This window comes from Glycine soja, chromosome 18 (genome assembly GCF_004193775.1).
Source record: "Glycine soja cultivar W05 chromosome 18, ASM419377v2, whole genome shotgun sequence".
Lineage (NCBI taxonomy): Eukaryota > Viridiplantae > Streptophyta > Magnoliopsida > Fabales > Fabaceae > Glycine > Glycine soja.
Window position 1 is genome coordinate 9,735,785 of NC_041019.1, and position 12,207 is coordinate 9,747,991.

A 12,207-nucleotide genomic window follows, 5' to 3' on the forward strand; every position below is an offset into this window, starting at 1 on the left:
GTGATGTTGGGTGATCCTTTTTCATCATTGTTGTTTTGTTTATCTGAGTTGAAAAAAGTCAACGTAGTGATGGTTGTGTGACTTAGTGTCTGAGTTAGAGGAAAATTTTAGTGTTTTAGGAAAGGGAAATGTGAAGAGGTGTATGTGGTGATATTGTTGGTGATTGGGTTTTGAAAATTGGGCTTCTTGCTTTACAAATGGGGTAACTCGATTTTGAAGAAAGAAGGGAGTTGCTTGGGGCACCCAACAACTCGTGTGAAAAGGCTAAAATGCCCTTCACCCTTTGGTATATAATCAAATAGTGACTCGTCCGTACGAGTCACTATTCCCCTCCCCCGCAAATGCTTATTCTTCCTCCCTTCCTCTTTGGCTTCCTGCTTCTTGTTTCGTCTTCAGCTTGGTGCATCTTCTTCCTTCTCTTTCCTACGGTGACGTGAAGACGTGTGCGTTGCTGCTTTGTCTTCCTTCTTTTTCCTTCGGCTTGTTGTTGTTCCTGTGCGTTGCTGCTTCGTCTTCTTCTACTTGGTTTCTCCTTCAAGGTAAGTTATCCTTCTTTCGATGTTTATTGGTGATTGTTGCTGCTTGGATGATGCCATTGGTGCTGCTTATTCTACTTCTTTATTGTGTTTTTGTTGGTGTTTACTGCGGTTATCCTTTTTTATTGTGTTAATCTTCTTCTTCGTTGTGTTTTATCTTCCTCTACATGTGCATTTAGTCTTTGAAAAAACCCATACGGATCAGTAATCCGTATGGCTTATATAGATTACCAATCTGTATGGTTTCTTTTTTAAATGATTTTTATTAGAAAGAAAGTAGGAAAAATGAAAAATATTTATATGTTAATCATTTTATAAATTGTTTAGTATTTATTTTATTAGTTTGTGACTAATTTGTTGATTATTGATTTATGTATCATTAATTTGTTTATTATTGATTTTATGAATGATTTATTTATTACTCAGTTTATCTAAGAAATGTTAGTAGGATTAGATTACATTTTAGATTAGATTAGATTTTTAAAACAAACATTAGATCTGAGAAAGAATAATTAGATTAGAAACATGAAAATGTTAGTAGAAAAAAAATACTAAAATATTATTTTGTCAAATATATTTCAGAATGTCATGATCTCGTTCCGTCGTCATCACATTGGACCAGCCTCAATGAGGAATTGAAGCAGCTTCTTGCTTGAATACATGTTAATTGAATGAATGTTAATTATGTCAGAATTAATAATTGAAGAGCACGGAGAATGGAGGGAAATGGAAAACATGATGCAAAATGTCACGGTTCCACCAGAGACTATTTTACAGACCGTTCATGCTAGAGGCCAGGTCATGTTCATTTTAATTTAATTAACATATGATTTTTTTGTTATTTGTGTAACTAACTAACCTTATTTTGTGATATCAAATGTAGATTTTTGGTGAAGTTAGTAAGGTATATGCTGTCAGGTGGAAGAACGTACTTGACGGCATATGACATTTGGTTGACAAAGACGGAAATTATCATAACATTGTCTACAACATAGATTTGGACCAACCAGCCATTGTAGCAGGGTGGACAGCACTACGAGATTTTTACCAACTGACCGGAGATCATCTAGTATCCTTAACTCATTATGGTAAAAGTGCATTTTTCTTACCATATTCAAGACCAATTGTCTACCCAGATCATTCCCAAGATGACACTCTTTATACCATCAAGTGCTAAATTTTGTCACCTTCAAGGTTTATCTCACTCATTAGAAAGTTACCTGTAGCAATCTGGTAAGCAACTTTCTAATTTAGTTGTCAGTATTTCTTTATTTTTCAAGTTTTAAATTTCATAACATAAATTGCTAACATAACACTATTCTTAATATCAGAACATTCCAAGCAACATGTATTATTTTCTTAAAGACAAAGGCTGGACTCATTTGCACTTGGAGAACGTTGCAGAATACCGGCTTGTATTCAATCATTGGAGGAAGACACTTAAAATTAGAGTTGGATGGAAACATTTATGCGAAACCTTGTCCTTAATAGCTGACATGGAAATCGTTTTTGAATTCATTGATCCCACCCTTAACCGTGTGCTTTATTGGCCATGTTTATGAACATTTTAGGATTTCAAACATTTCAATTACTATGAACATTTTAATTATTATGAATATTTTAATTACTTTTGAACAATATATTTATATAATAGTTGTCATATAATAATTGTTTTATCATGTGTTGATTCTAAATTTGTTTCAACCATGTTCTTATATATAATAGTTGTTTTGTCATGTCTAATATTATCCCATTGTTTTTGAAAAAATTTGGTCATGTTTTTGAAATAAATTATTTTTAATTAATGACTAAATTAAATTTTTTATCATTGCTAAATTTAACCAATTACTAAATTAAAATTAATAACTAAATTTAAGCAATAACTGAAATAAAATTAATCATTAAAATTATTTATGGTTTTTTATTAAAAAAAATTCTAATTCGTATAAAAAAAGGTTGGTATCTAAAAAAAATTGACGTACATACGGATCAACAATCTGTATGGTCATACGGATTGTTTATACAGATTAGCAATCCGTATAAACCATACGGATTGCCAATCGGGTAGGTATTGGGCATGCATATGCTTTTGATACTTTGGCAAGAGGTTTTTCACTAGAGAAAGGAAAGCCCACCTCGGAATTTGACCATGAGTTCACAGCTTAGGATCAGAAGGAACCCATCCCGTCTTTCATTAAAATAATGGTCTATGACTCCGCTGCTTGCTTAGGATAGGATAGGAGAACTCCTTTGTTATTTTTGTTCTACCATTAAGAGAAGGATCACAAGCCCTAGTCCCAAGCTAAACAACATATTTATTCATCTTACGGATTGGCAATCCGTATGGTTCATATGAATTGTTGATCCGTATAAATCATACGGATTGTCAATCCGTACGTACGTCATTTTTTTTTTAGCTCCTCTCTTTTTCTGACAACGAAAACCGACCAAAAATTATCGTATATTCCTAAAAATTCACGTACACCACCGGAGACTAAATACGCTTTCAAACCGTCCTTACTGGAAGCAACTTACACTAAATTACGGAAAATTTGTGAGAAAAAATGATGCTGCAGAAATGAAAAATGCAGCTGCTATTTGTATTCGAAAATACCACAAGGGTATTTTTGATATTTTGGAAAGTCATTGGGTGCTCTAACAAAATGCCCCAAACTACTCCCAAGAAAGAATTATCTTTTGCACTTCCTTTTCATAAACCAAGGTTATTTTTGTTAAGGAAGGATGAAAGTGTGAGGAATGAAAAGAGGTGAAAGAGAGTAAAAAGTTAGGTTGTTTGATTGAGATAAACAAGAATGAAAAAAAGATGAAAGATTTGAATTAAAGTAGAAAATAAATAAGAAATGAAAAAAGTAAAAAAATAAAAATAAAGATTGAACAAATGTTGATTTTATCCCCATAAAAAAAACATATTTTCTGATTAGATGAGATGGAAAAAAAATCATAGTTACCAAGACATAATTGACTATACGGTTGCACATAATTGATTATTGTTGACAGTTGCAACCCGATGCCTTTTTTTTATCACTTAATCGAATATGGTAGTTGCATAATTGATTATCAGGTGTAATGATAGGAAAAAAAAAAAAAAAAGCCTTTCCTGCGTGCAAGAGTGCGAAAGACCACTTGAGTAAAAGGGACAATTTTCGCAACAAAACAAATAATGTACTGTGTTGTCCTTAGACTTCTCACTTTCCCTCCATTTCTTCACAATTTGCAATGAAAACTAAAGCATGTGAGTCCTATTTTTTTTTTTTTTTCAAATCTTTCAGTTGCATTTATATTTAACAAACATCTAACTCCACTTTCACTCCTTTGGAGCACATTTCACTTTCTTTGATATTTCAACTGTTTAAATCAAACACTATCTAAGTTTTAAAATTTTATTTTGATAACGAGTAAATGTGTCAAAAATTAGTTTTTAGAATATATTAAATAAATTTAAAAATAAAAATATATAAAAGAATGTTTTATATAAATACAAGATATCAGGTGATACTCCGAATTTATTTTCTAATTAAATGTGATTAGACCAATTAATGACAGTACGATAGAGTGAGTGACACATCAACATTTCCTTTAAATATTAAAATAAATATCAAATCAACGAATGAACTAAAACTAATATTTTAGTCTACGAAATGCATATGATAAATACTTATTTTTAAACAAATGCAATTTATAATTCTTTTATTTTATTTGATCTACAAATTTTAGTTTCTCTATTTTAAAATTGAGATCCGTGGTTTTCCTATTTTAAAAAAATTCATTATTATAGTTTCCTTATTTTAAAATAAAAATATTTAGTTCTACTAATTTAGAAAATTCTCTATTTTGGTCGAATTTTCAATTTTGCCAATGTTAGACTTAACATATTAATTTAAAATAGCGTAAAAAAATGATTTAATTAATTACAAAGTAAGAAATAAAAAAATAAATATAGAAAAAATTAAAGACTAGACCAAAATTGTGATTTTTTTTAAATATGGAAACCAAAATTATAGATTTTTTAAAAATATGGAAACTAAATGTCTCTATTTTAATACAGATAAACTAAAATGACATATTAACCAAAATGGGAGGATCAAAATTACAAGTCTTATTTTTATATAAGTAAAATTTATAATGAATATTTTTTGAATTTATAAATTATATTATAATTAAAATTCATAGTAAATAATTATTTTTTGAACATGTAGGTAATTATTTTTTTACAAGATTGTCATCTTATTTTTAATTTGTTTTCTATTTTCAAGTATTTGTCCAATAAGCAAAAAAAAATTGTTATTAGTGTTTCTTGTACAATTTTTTGAAAAGCAAACAAATTAAAAAATAAAAAGTAAAAAATGAAAACATGATGGACACCATGGCAAAAACAAAATGGAATTTGAATCTTGCACCTCCCTTATTGAATACTACATCTCCCAAATTTTCCAAAACCTCAAATTATCCTTTCATATTATACCATTCCAGAATAGGCATTTCATAGCATTAAAAATAGCTTTTGAAATAGGTATTTTATAACAGTAAAAAATAGTTTTAGGTTCCAGAATAACTGTTTCACAACAGGAAAAAATAGCTTTTGGAATAGGCGTTACATAATAGTAAAAATAGCTTCGAGAATAGGTGTTTCATAATAGTAAAAAATAGTTTTGTTGTCCAGAATAGTTGTTCCATAATAGTGAAAAATAGCCTTTGAAATAAACATTTCATAACAATAAAAAATAGCTTTTGAGAACAGGTGTTTCGTAACAGTAAAACAATAGTTTTCAGGATAGGGGTTCCATAATATAAAAAAATAGCTTCCAGAATATGTGTTTCATAACATTATAAAATAGCTTTACCTTCTAGAATAAGTGTTCTATAAAAGTAAAAAAAAAATAAAATAGCTTTCGGAATAGATGTTTCATAATAGTAAAAAATAACTTTGCCTTTTCTTAAATAAGTGGTCCATAACAATAAAAGAATAGCTTCCAAAATAGGTGTTCCATAATAATAAAAAATAACTTTCAAAATAGGTGTTCCATAACAATAAAAGGGTAATTTGATATTTTCAAACAGAAATAAAGAGTGCATGATACACATATGGGAGTGCAGGATTCAAATCCCAAACAAAATGGATCATGGGCGGTCTGAAGTAGATCCAACTCTATCTCTCGATCCTCTCCCGTCAGAACCCCTCACGCCTCGAGCTTCACCACCACCAGTTCATCAACCTCACCTTCTTTATCTTCACCTATTTGTTTTGTTTTCTTCTATGTTTCTTTCTCCCTTCTCTCAAAATAGGTAAGGGTTATGGGTGTCTAGTGTATTCAGTTCATGATTGGATGAATGTTCATAAAGTTTATTTTGAAATGACATGATCTTTTTTGGTATTTCAAAGTGATATAATTTATGCTTGAATGTTTTTATTATAGAATCCAGTTAGAAGTAAAATTCATATAAATTTTCTTATTTAATGCAAAAGCTACTCAAAATCAATTTTGGACTCAATCAATTTTGAAATCTCTTGGAACATGAAACCAAAAATGCAAAAATTGATCTAAAATCAATTCTAGACCGAGAATAAATTTTCCAACGTGAAACCAAACACACACTAAGAGGTGAGGGGCATTTTTGTCTGTTTCATTTTCATGGGGTTCGGGAAGCAAAACTAGAAGTGCAGGAATCAACACCCCAAGCGAGCAAAGCAATACCAAACTCATTAACTCAACATTTTCCGTCGCTCCCACACTCCCTCTTTAGAATAAACGTTGAATAGAACAAAATCATGTTCTAAGTTTCTTTAGTTCCAATCTCCAACTTTGGATTGTTTGTTCCAACGACGATGCTGTCCCTTTAACACATTTGAATTCTACGCAATTTTTTTTAAAAAAATGCGAAGGCTGCTCGGGAAGATTTCTGGGTTCTTGAGCAATCGAACTATGGTGGGAGTGGACAAAACAGGGAACAAATACTTCACCAGAAATGAAGAGGTTGATGGTATCGGTAAGTGCCTTTCTTTCCATTCTCTCTCTATCATTTTATGTTGTTATTATCGTTATCACTGTGATTCTGTGTTTAATGGGTTTTATTGTGTTTTGAGATTCTGAGTTTGTACATGTGTGTGTAGTTTGCCTTGTATGAACTTTTGGTGCCATATAAGGAAAAAGGGTTGTTTAGTTTTGCATTGCAATGATCAGCTCACTGTCAATACTTTACTCATACCATATACCTGATATTCCCATTTTTTTTTATTGTTGTTGATGTGGTTATGAACCAAAAAGGTTAAGTGTTAGTCAAGGGGGTTGATCTAGTGGTCACCAAGCTAGGGAATGTTTGGATAAGAATGTGTTTAGGAATATTCTCAAGTGGGAAGTCTTTGGTTCGAAGACAAATCCTTGGGGAGGGGGTGAATTGGTACAAACCCCCTCCGGAATACCTCCGAAGAAGGAAACCTGTGGATTATACTTAAAAAGAAAGGTTAAGTGTGCAATTGCCATAGGTTTTTTAAGGTCATTAATTCTTGTTTGAGGTCTACATTCTACAGCCTACCGTAGAATTTGGTGAAAACTTTCAACAAGGTTGAGACTGATCTGGTTTTAAAAAGTAAAATAATTAAATAAATAAAATTGATTTATTGGCAACTAAGTTTTGACACTATTTTCTTCGGCCAGATTGAATCGCTTAAGTTAAGAATTGGTATCATTTTGGTGTGTGAGTGTGAATATGGAATAACAAAACTCCGGTTCTTTATTTTTTTTTTCTGGGTGTGTTTTTGCTTTGTAGTTCATTTTACAATGAATCTGTCTGATTCTGCTATTTTGTTTTGGTTTACTAGTGAAAGAGAAAAGATGGGTGATATTTAAAGGAGAGGAGGATCCTACCTCTATCCCAGGTATATATTTTACATTGGCCATCATTCAACTGCTAAATTAGTATGTCTATTATTACATTTTGATTCAGGCATGAATCCAATTATTTTATACGTTGAATTTATTCAGAAAAAATGTATGATTCTTTATCCTATTTCCCATTCTTATTTCTTAATAGATAATTACTGTTTGATTATTTTAGTTGAATGGATATGTTGGCTGAATGGGCAGCGTAAAAAGGCTCCAACTCCAGAGGTAAATTGCAATACATCTATGTATATCCTCTTGCTATTACCATAAAGTTATCCACTGACAAAGCTATTGATGTTTCTTTACGTTTTCAGTTCATGGCTAGGCTAGATAACATGATGATGCCTACAATGGTTTTCATTTAAAGTTTTTGTTTATCTTCAAGGATTGATTTGCAATGATTAAGTATTCTGTTATCTATCCATCTATTGTCAAAACTCTCTGACTCTTCTTTCAACAACAACCAACCAAACCCTTTCTCACTAGGCAGGGATAGTTACATGAATCAAAAGAGGCCATAATGTTCTACTGTGAATCATGTCTATAAACAAACCATTGACCTCTAAATCCTTCTTAATGGTTTCACCTATATTTTTTTTCAGCCTCCCTCTATCAATAGAGATATCCTCCTGTAGTTTATTCTCCTTACATGGGCTTCTATAGGTTTTTTCCACACATGCCCAAATCACAAAAGGTGAGAGTTTATGCCTTTAAAAAAAACAAAAGGTTAGATTGTACCATTTTTTTTCTGTAGTAGGTGCTATTGTAGCTTTCTCTCTAATACAAATATAGAATAATGGATTCATTCCTAATCCTATTTTGTCTTATATGTCCACTCATCTAATGCAACATTTCATCTCTGCAACATTGAGTTTATTCTCTCATTGGCTTTTCACTGCCCAAATCTTAGTCCCATACAACATCGCAGGTTTTGTAGTTCTGCGATGAAGTTTTCCTTAATAGGGCAAGGTCGCAAGAATAAGGTAATCAGATAAGACAATGCACTCAAAACATTCCGTTATTGTAAATTCCTTACATTCAGTGCTGTCACTTTAAAAACAACATAGGCAAGTTGATTTAAACTACATGTCCATTGTTTATCAAATTGCTTCTAAGATAATAATATTTGTATAGCACCGGTGACCCTAAACTAACTTCTTCACCTTAATTATTGTAAACAAATTAACTTACTCTGCTATGAAGAGTTCTGAAAATGGTGCCTCGTGGACATTGAATGTAGAAAAAGGTAGTTTAAACTTAAAGACCTCTGTTATTTAGTGACTGTTATATTGTTTTTTCTTTCTCTTTATAATCATTTGGGAATATTATAATATTTCATTTCTTTGAACTTTGAAGTGAATCTAGCTCTGATTAATTTATTGTAGTAGTTGAATTATCCCTTGCCCTTCTTCTGCTGAACTGTCTTTGCATCCTGTCATATTTTCCCCACTATTCTTGATTTGGGTTACTTTTTGGTGCTGGTGGGGTGGGGGGTAAATTGGGTTATATTTAAATTTAGTTATTTAATTGATTAGTTTTGCATCAATTCTTATATGCAAAACATATTCAAGGATTGTTAACCCCTATTTGCAATGGGATACCAAACTATTAGCCTAACCGTTGTAAGTTGTAATGTTTTATGGATGTTTTTCCTGCAAAGTGATTTTTTTTGTAAAGAGGCACTTTTACAAATTAAGTATGCTATTTCAGTATTACTTGACAATACTTTCCCCTTCAGGAAATGATGGAATTGGAAGCAAGACGTGAACGTGTTAGACAGAATGTTGCTCGTATGTGCCAATTATACTTCCACCTTTACAAATCAGTTTGTTTGAATTTGAACTGAATACTTTGCTCTGATTTAATTGTATTCCTCACTTAACCTTGTCCTCAGCATTTCATGTGATAGTTCTAAATATAATGAAACAACATTATTGGCCAAGTTTAGTTCTATACAGAGATCTTAACACAAACTTTTTTTTTTCCCAAAGTTCTCAAGAAAGAAGAAGAAGAAGAAAGAATAACCAAAGAAGGAAGCAAAGGCAAACGTGTCAGCACTGGTCAGATGCATAAAATTTTATTGTTTTGCAATGTTCTTCGTCACTTACTCTTGGGAGTTATTGATTAGTTTATAATTTCCCTGCAGGAAAAGTCAGTGGTCCAGACTTGAAAAGTTTTATTCAGCAACTCCCAGTTTCTTCAGAAGGTCATCTTACTATTATGTTCTTTTTGACAGAAATATTGAGTTCTTTTTGTTTTCTTTTTGAAACAAAAAATATTTGGATAAACTGAAATTAAGCATATAAAGAGGTTATCTTGATTTTGAGGGAGTAAAATGTTCCCCTACTCCTCTAAGCAAAATAAAACAAATAGAATTTTTATTATTCCATGAAAATGATTATGTTTACTTTTGCTTGTTCATAAATAGCATTCTGAGATTTTTTATCCTAGCCCTTGTAAAAGAAGAGATAATGCCTTCCAGAAACAGGGGATTCTTGCTATACATCTATATATTACCTATCCTTTGAATAAAGTTTTTGACATTTTCTCTACTCAAGGTAAAGAGGTTGAAGAACCACCTAGCGCAATGGGTGGCTTAAGGTGAGTCTTTTGAAATTGACTGTTCTTTTTACCTAAATATATTGTTTTTAATGCATGGCCTTTGTGGCCCTTACTGTGTTACTGTCTCTGGCCTGCATAATAATTTTCATTCTTTTCTTATGTCTAATTCAGTTACCAGAATTTGATGGTGATTTAGTTTTTATCTTTTTCTTCTCATCCTTTTATTAAAATATTGTTAGGAAGTTGTTTGGCTGTCTTCTGTTTATTCCTGTCACAACATTTTGGTAGTCTTATCTCACTAGGTGAAGTCAGCTACATGAATTGTATTAGGCCATTGGACTCAGTTAAAAACCAAATTCTCAAGGCTATATTATTCACGATGACGTATTTTTTAACAAACTTCCAAACATAACTTAAGGAATAAAATCTAATTAGAGAGTAGATCCAGTGAGACTATATACGAACTCTTAGGATATACAGTAAAAACAATTCATTTCTGATTGTGTACGCTGGAAATGACTTCCTTTGATTGAACGATTTTGATCTTCATTGTCATGGTCTTGAAGTCCATATTTTTTGCCCTGTCCTGTTTAGATGTTCCTTAACCTGCAACTGTTGTTAATATCTTCTATTTGCAGTGAAACCATATTTTTTTTCTTTTGCAAAAACTTGTTTAGGTGTAGTTATTCAACTTAACAGTAGTTATGTGATCTTTCTGCAGGAATCCTCAGGAGAGCTTAGCTGAGAAAGAAAAAGATGAGTCTGAGTAAGTCCAAATGTGTATACTCTTCAGTCAATGAACATTATAATTGAGCAAAGCTTCTATTAATCTTAATTTTAGTTGATGAAACAAAATCTATGTTCTTACCCATAAACCTGGAGGTAAATTACAATTGTTTCAAAATTGTTAAATGGTTTTATCAGAAATACCATTCCCCTAGTTTTCAACCCTGATATCTGTTCATATAATTTTGTTTTCAGGTCTTCAGAGCCAACTGGATCTGGTGCATCTTTTAGACCAGGAACTTGGCAACCTCCAACTTGATCTTTCATTACAACCAAGGGCCTTGCCGAGCTTGTATTAGCCATGCGCTGTTTCGAAAATCCATCTGAGATATATTTCTCCCTCAAGAATTTTGATATAATTCATGTGTTATCAAGTTTCTAGAAATTTTAATTCATTGATAAACCTTTGCTTAAAGAATATGGCCAATAAGACATCCTGCTTTATGCATTTGCAATGCGTCTGCTTGTTGTACTGAGTAACTTAGTTCTTCCCAAATAATCTCTGGGTTTGGATGCATTATGAATCTATTGTGTGGCATGCCCTCAAATATCAGTTTTGTTAACCTTTCAGCTCATTAAGATAAAGGTGTTTTGTTATTATATTTATTAGATCAAATTATACTTACATTCTATGTTTTACTCATATTACGAACCCCTTTGATTTTTAACATTATTTTAGCACCTCTTTCATTAACTTCGTCAAGTAATGGTTTTAATTTAATGTTGAAAGACCAAACTGTCTTATTGTTTTTGAGTGAAACCAAAAATACCCTCTCACTTAATCTCCAACAAAAGAACCAATATTTATTCTCAATTATAAAACTGCAGTGGTTCATCTTAAATTCACGCTCCTCAACCAAATTCACCCTCTCTCTTTCACCATCCTATAATTTAAGTATTGATTTAGTTTTTTTTTAGAGAAAAATATTGATGTCACACTCAAGAAATACGTAAAAAAGTGAGTGATAAATTATAGATTTGATTATCATAAATTTCTTTCATAAGATCAAATTCAGTTCTTTGTCCAAGAGTCAAATCTCCTCAAAGCTACAAAATTTTACTATTTATAAGTTAGGCTTCCTTTTAAACATCTCACTAGAAATTAATTCTGATTTAGAATTAAATTCCCACTAACATTAAATATCTACTACTAATAAAATTTCATTAACCACTATAATAACTTGGGAAGCTTAAAAACATAAAAACTAACTTAGAAGATGTCAACAACCATCTGAACTTATTACATGAAAATTAAAGGAAAATTAGAAAATGGGTCTTAATTAGTTCTTAAGTAAAAAATTATGTAACCCATCCAAATAAAATCCAGTCCATAGTTGCATCTTGAGTATAAACTCTTGGGTTCATTGTATAAATTATTATCTTTAAATTTGTTAAATTTATTTTCAAGTTGTAAAAATAAG

The 12,207-nt window shown here is 31.3% G+C and overlaps 1 protein-coding gene across 2 annotated transcripts; it reads left to right on the forward strand.

Moving 5' to 3' along the window:
• The first annotated feature begins 6,227 nt into the window (after positions 1–6,227).
• LOC114394924 (NADH dehydrogenase [ubiquinone] 1 alpha subcomplex assembly factor 2) lies at positions 6,228–11,388 on the forward strand. Of its 2 annotated transcripts, none has more exons than XM_028356608.1 (9): positions 6,228–6,542; positions 7,375–7,431; positions 7,611–7,663; positions 9,177–9,228; positions 9,430–9,498; positions 9,585–9,644; positions 10,003–10,039; positions 10,722–10,766; positions 10,982–11,388. In XM_028356608.1, the coding sequence occupies exons 1-9, from the start codon at positions 6,431–6,433 to the stop codon at positions 11,043–11,045; spliced, it is 549 nt and encodes a 182-aa protein (XP_028212409.1). In that variant the 5' UTR covers positions 6,228–6,430; the 3' UTR covers positions 11,046–11,388. The 2 variants fall into 2 exon arrangements, with proteins under 2 accessions (XP_028212409.1, XP_028212408.1); XM_028356607.1 differs by having other exon boundaries at positions 6,231–6,542; positions 9,997–10,039.
• The last annotated feature ends 819 nt before the right edge of the window (positions 11,389–12,207 follow it).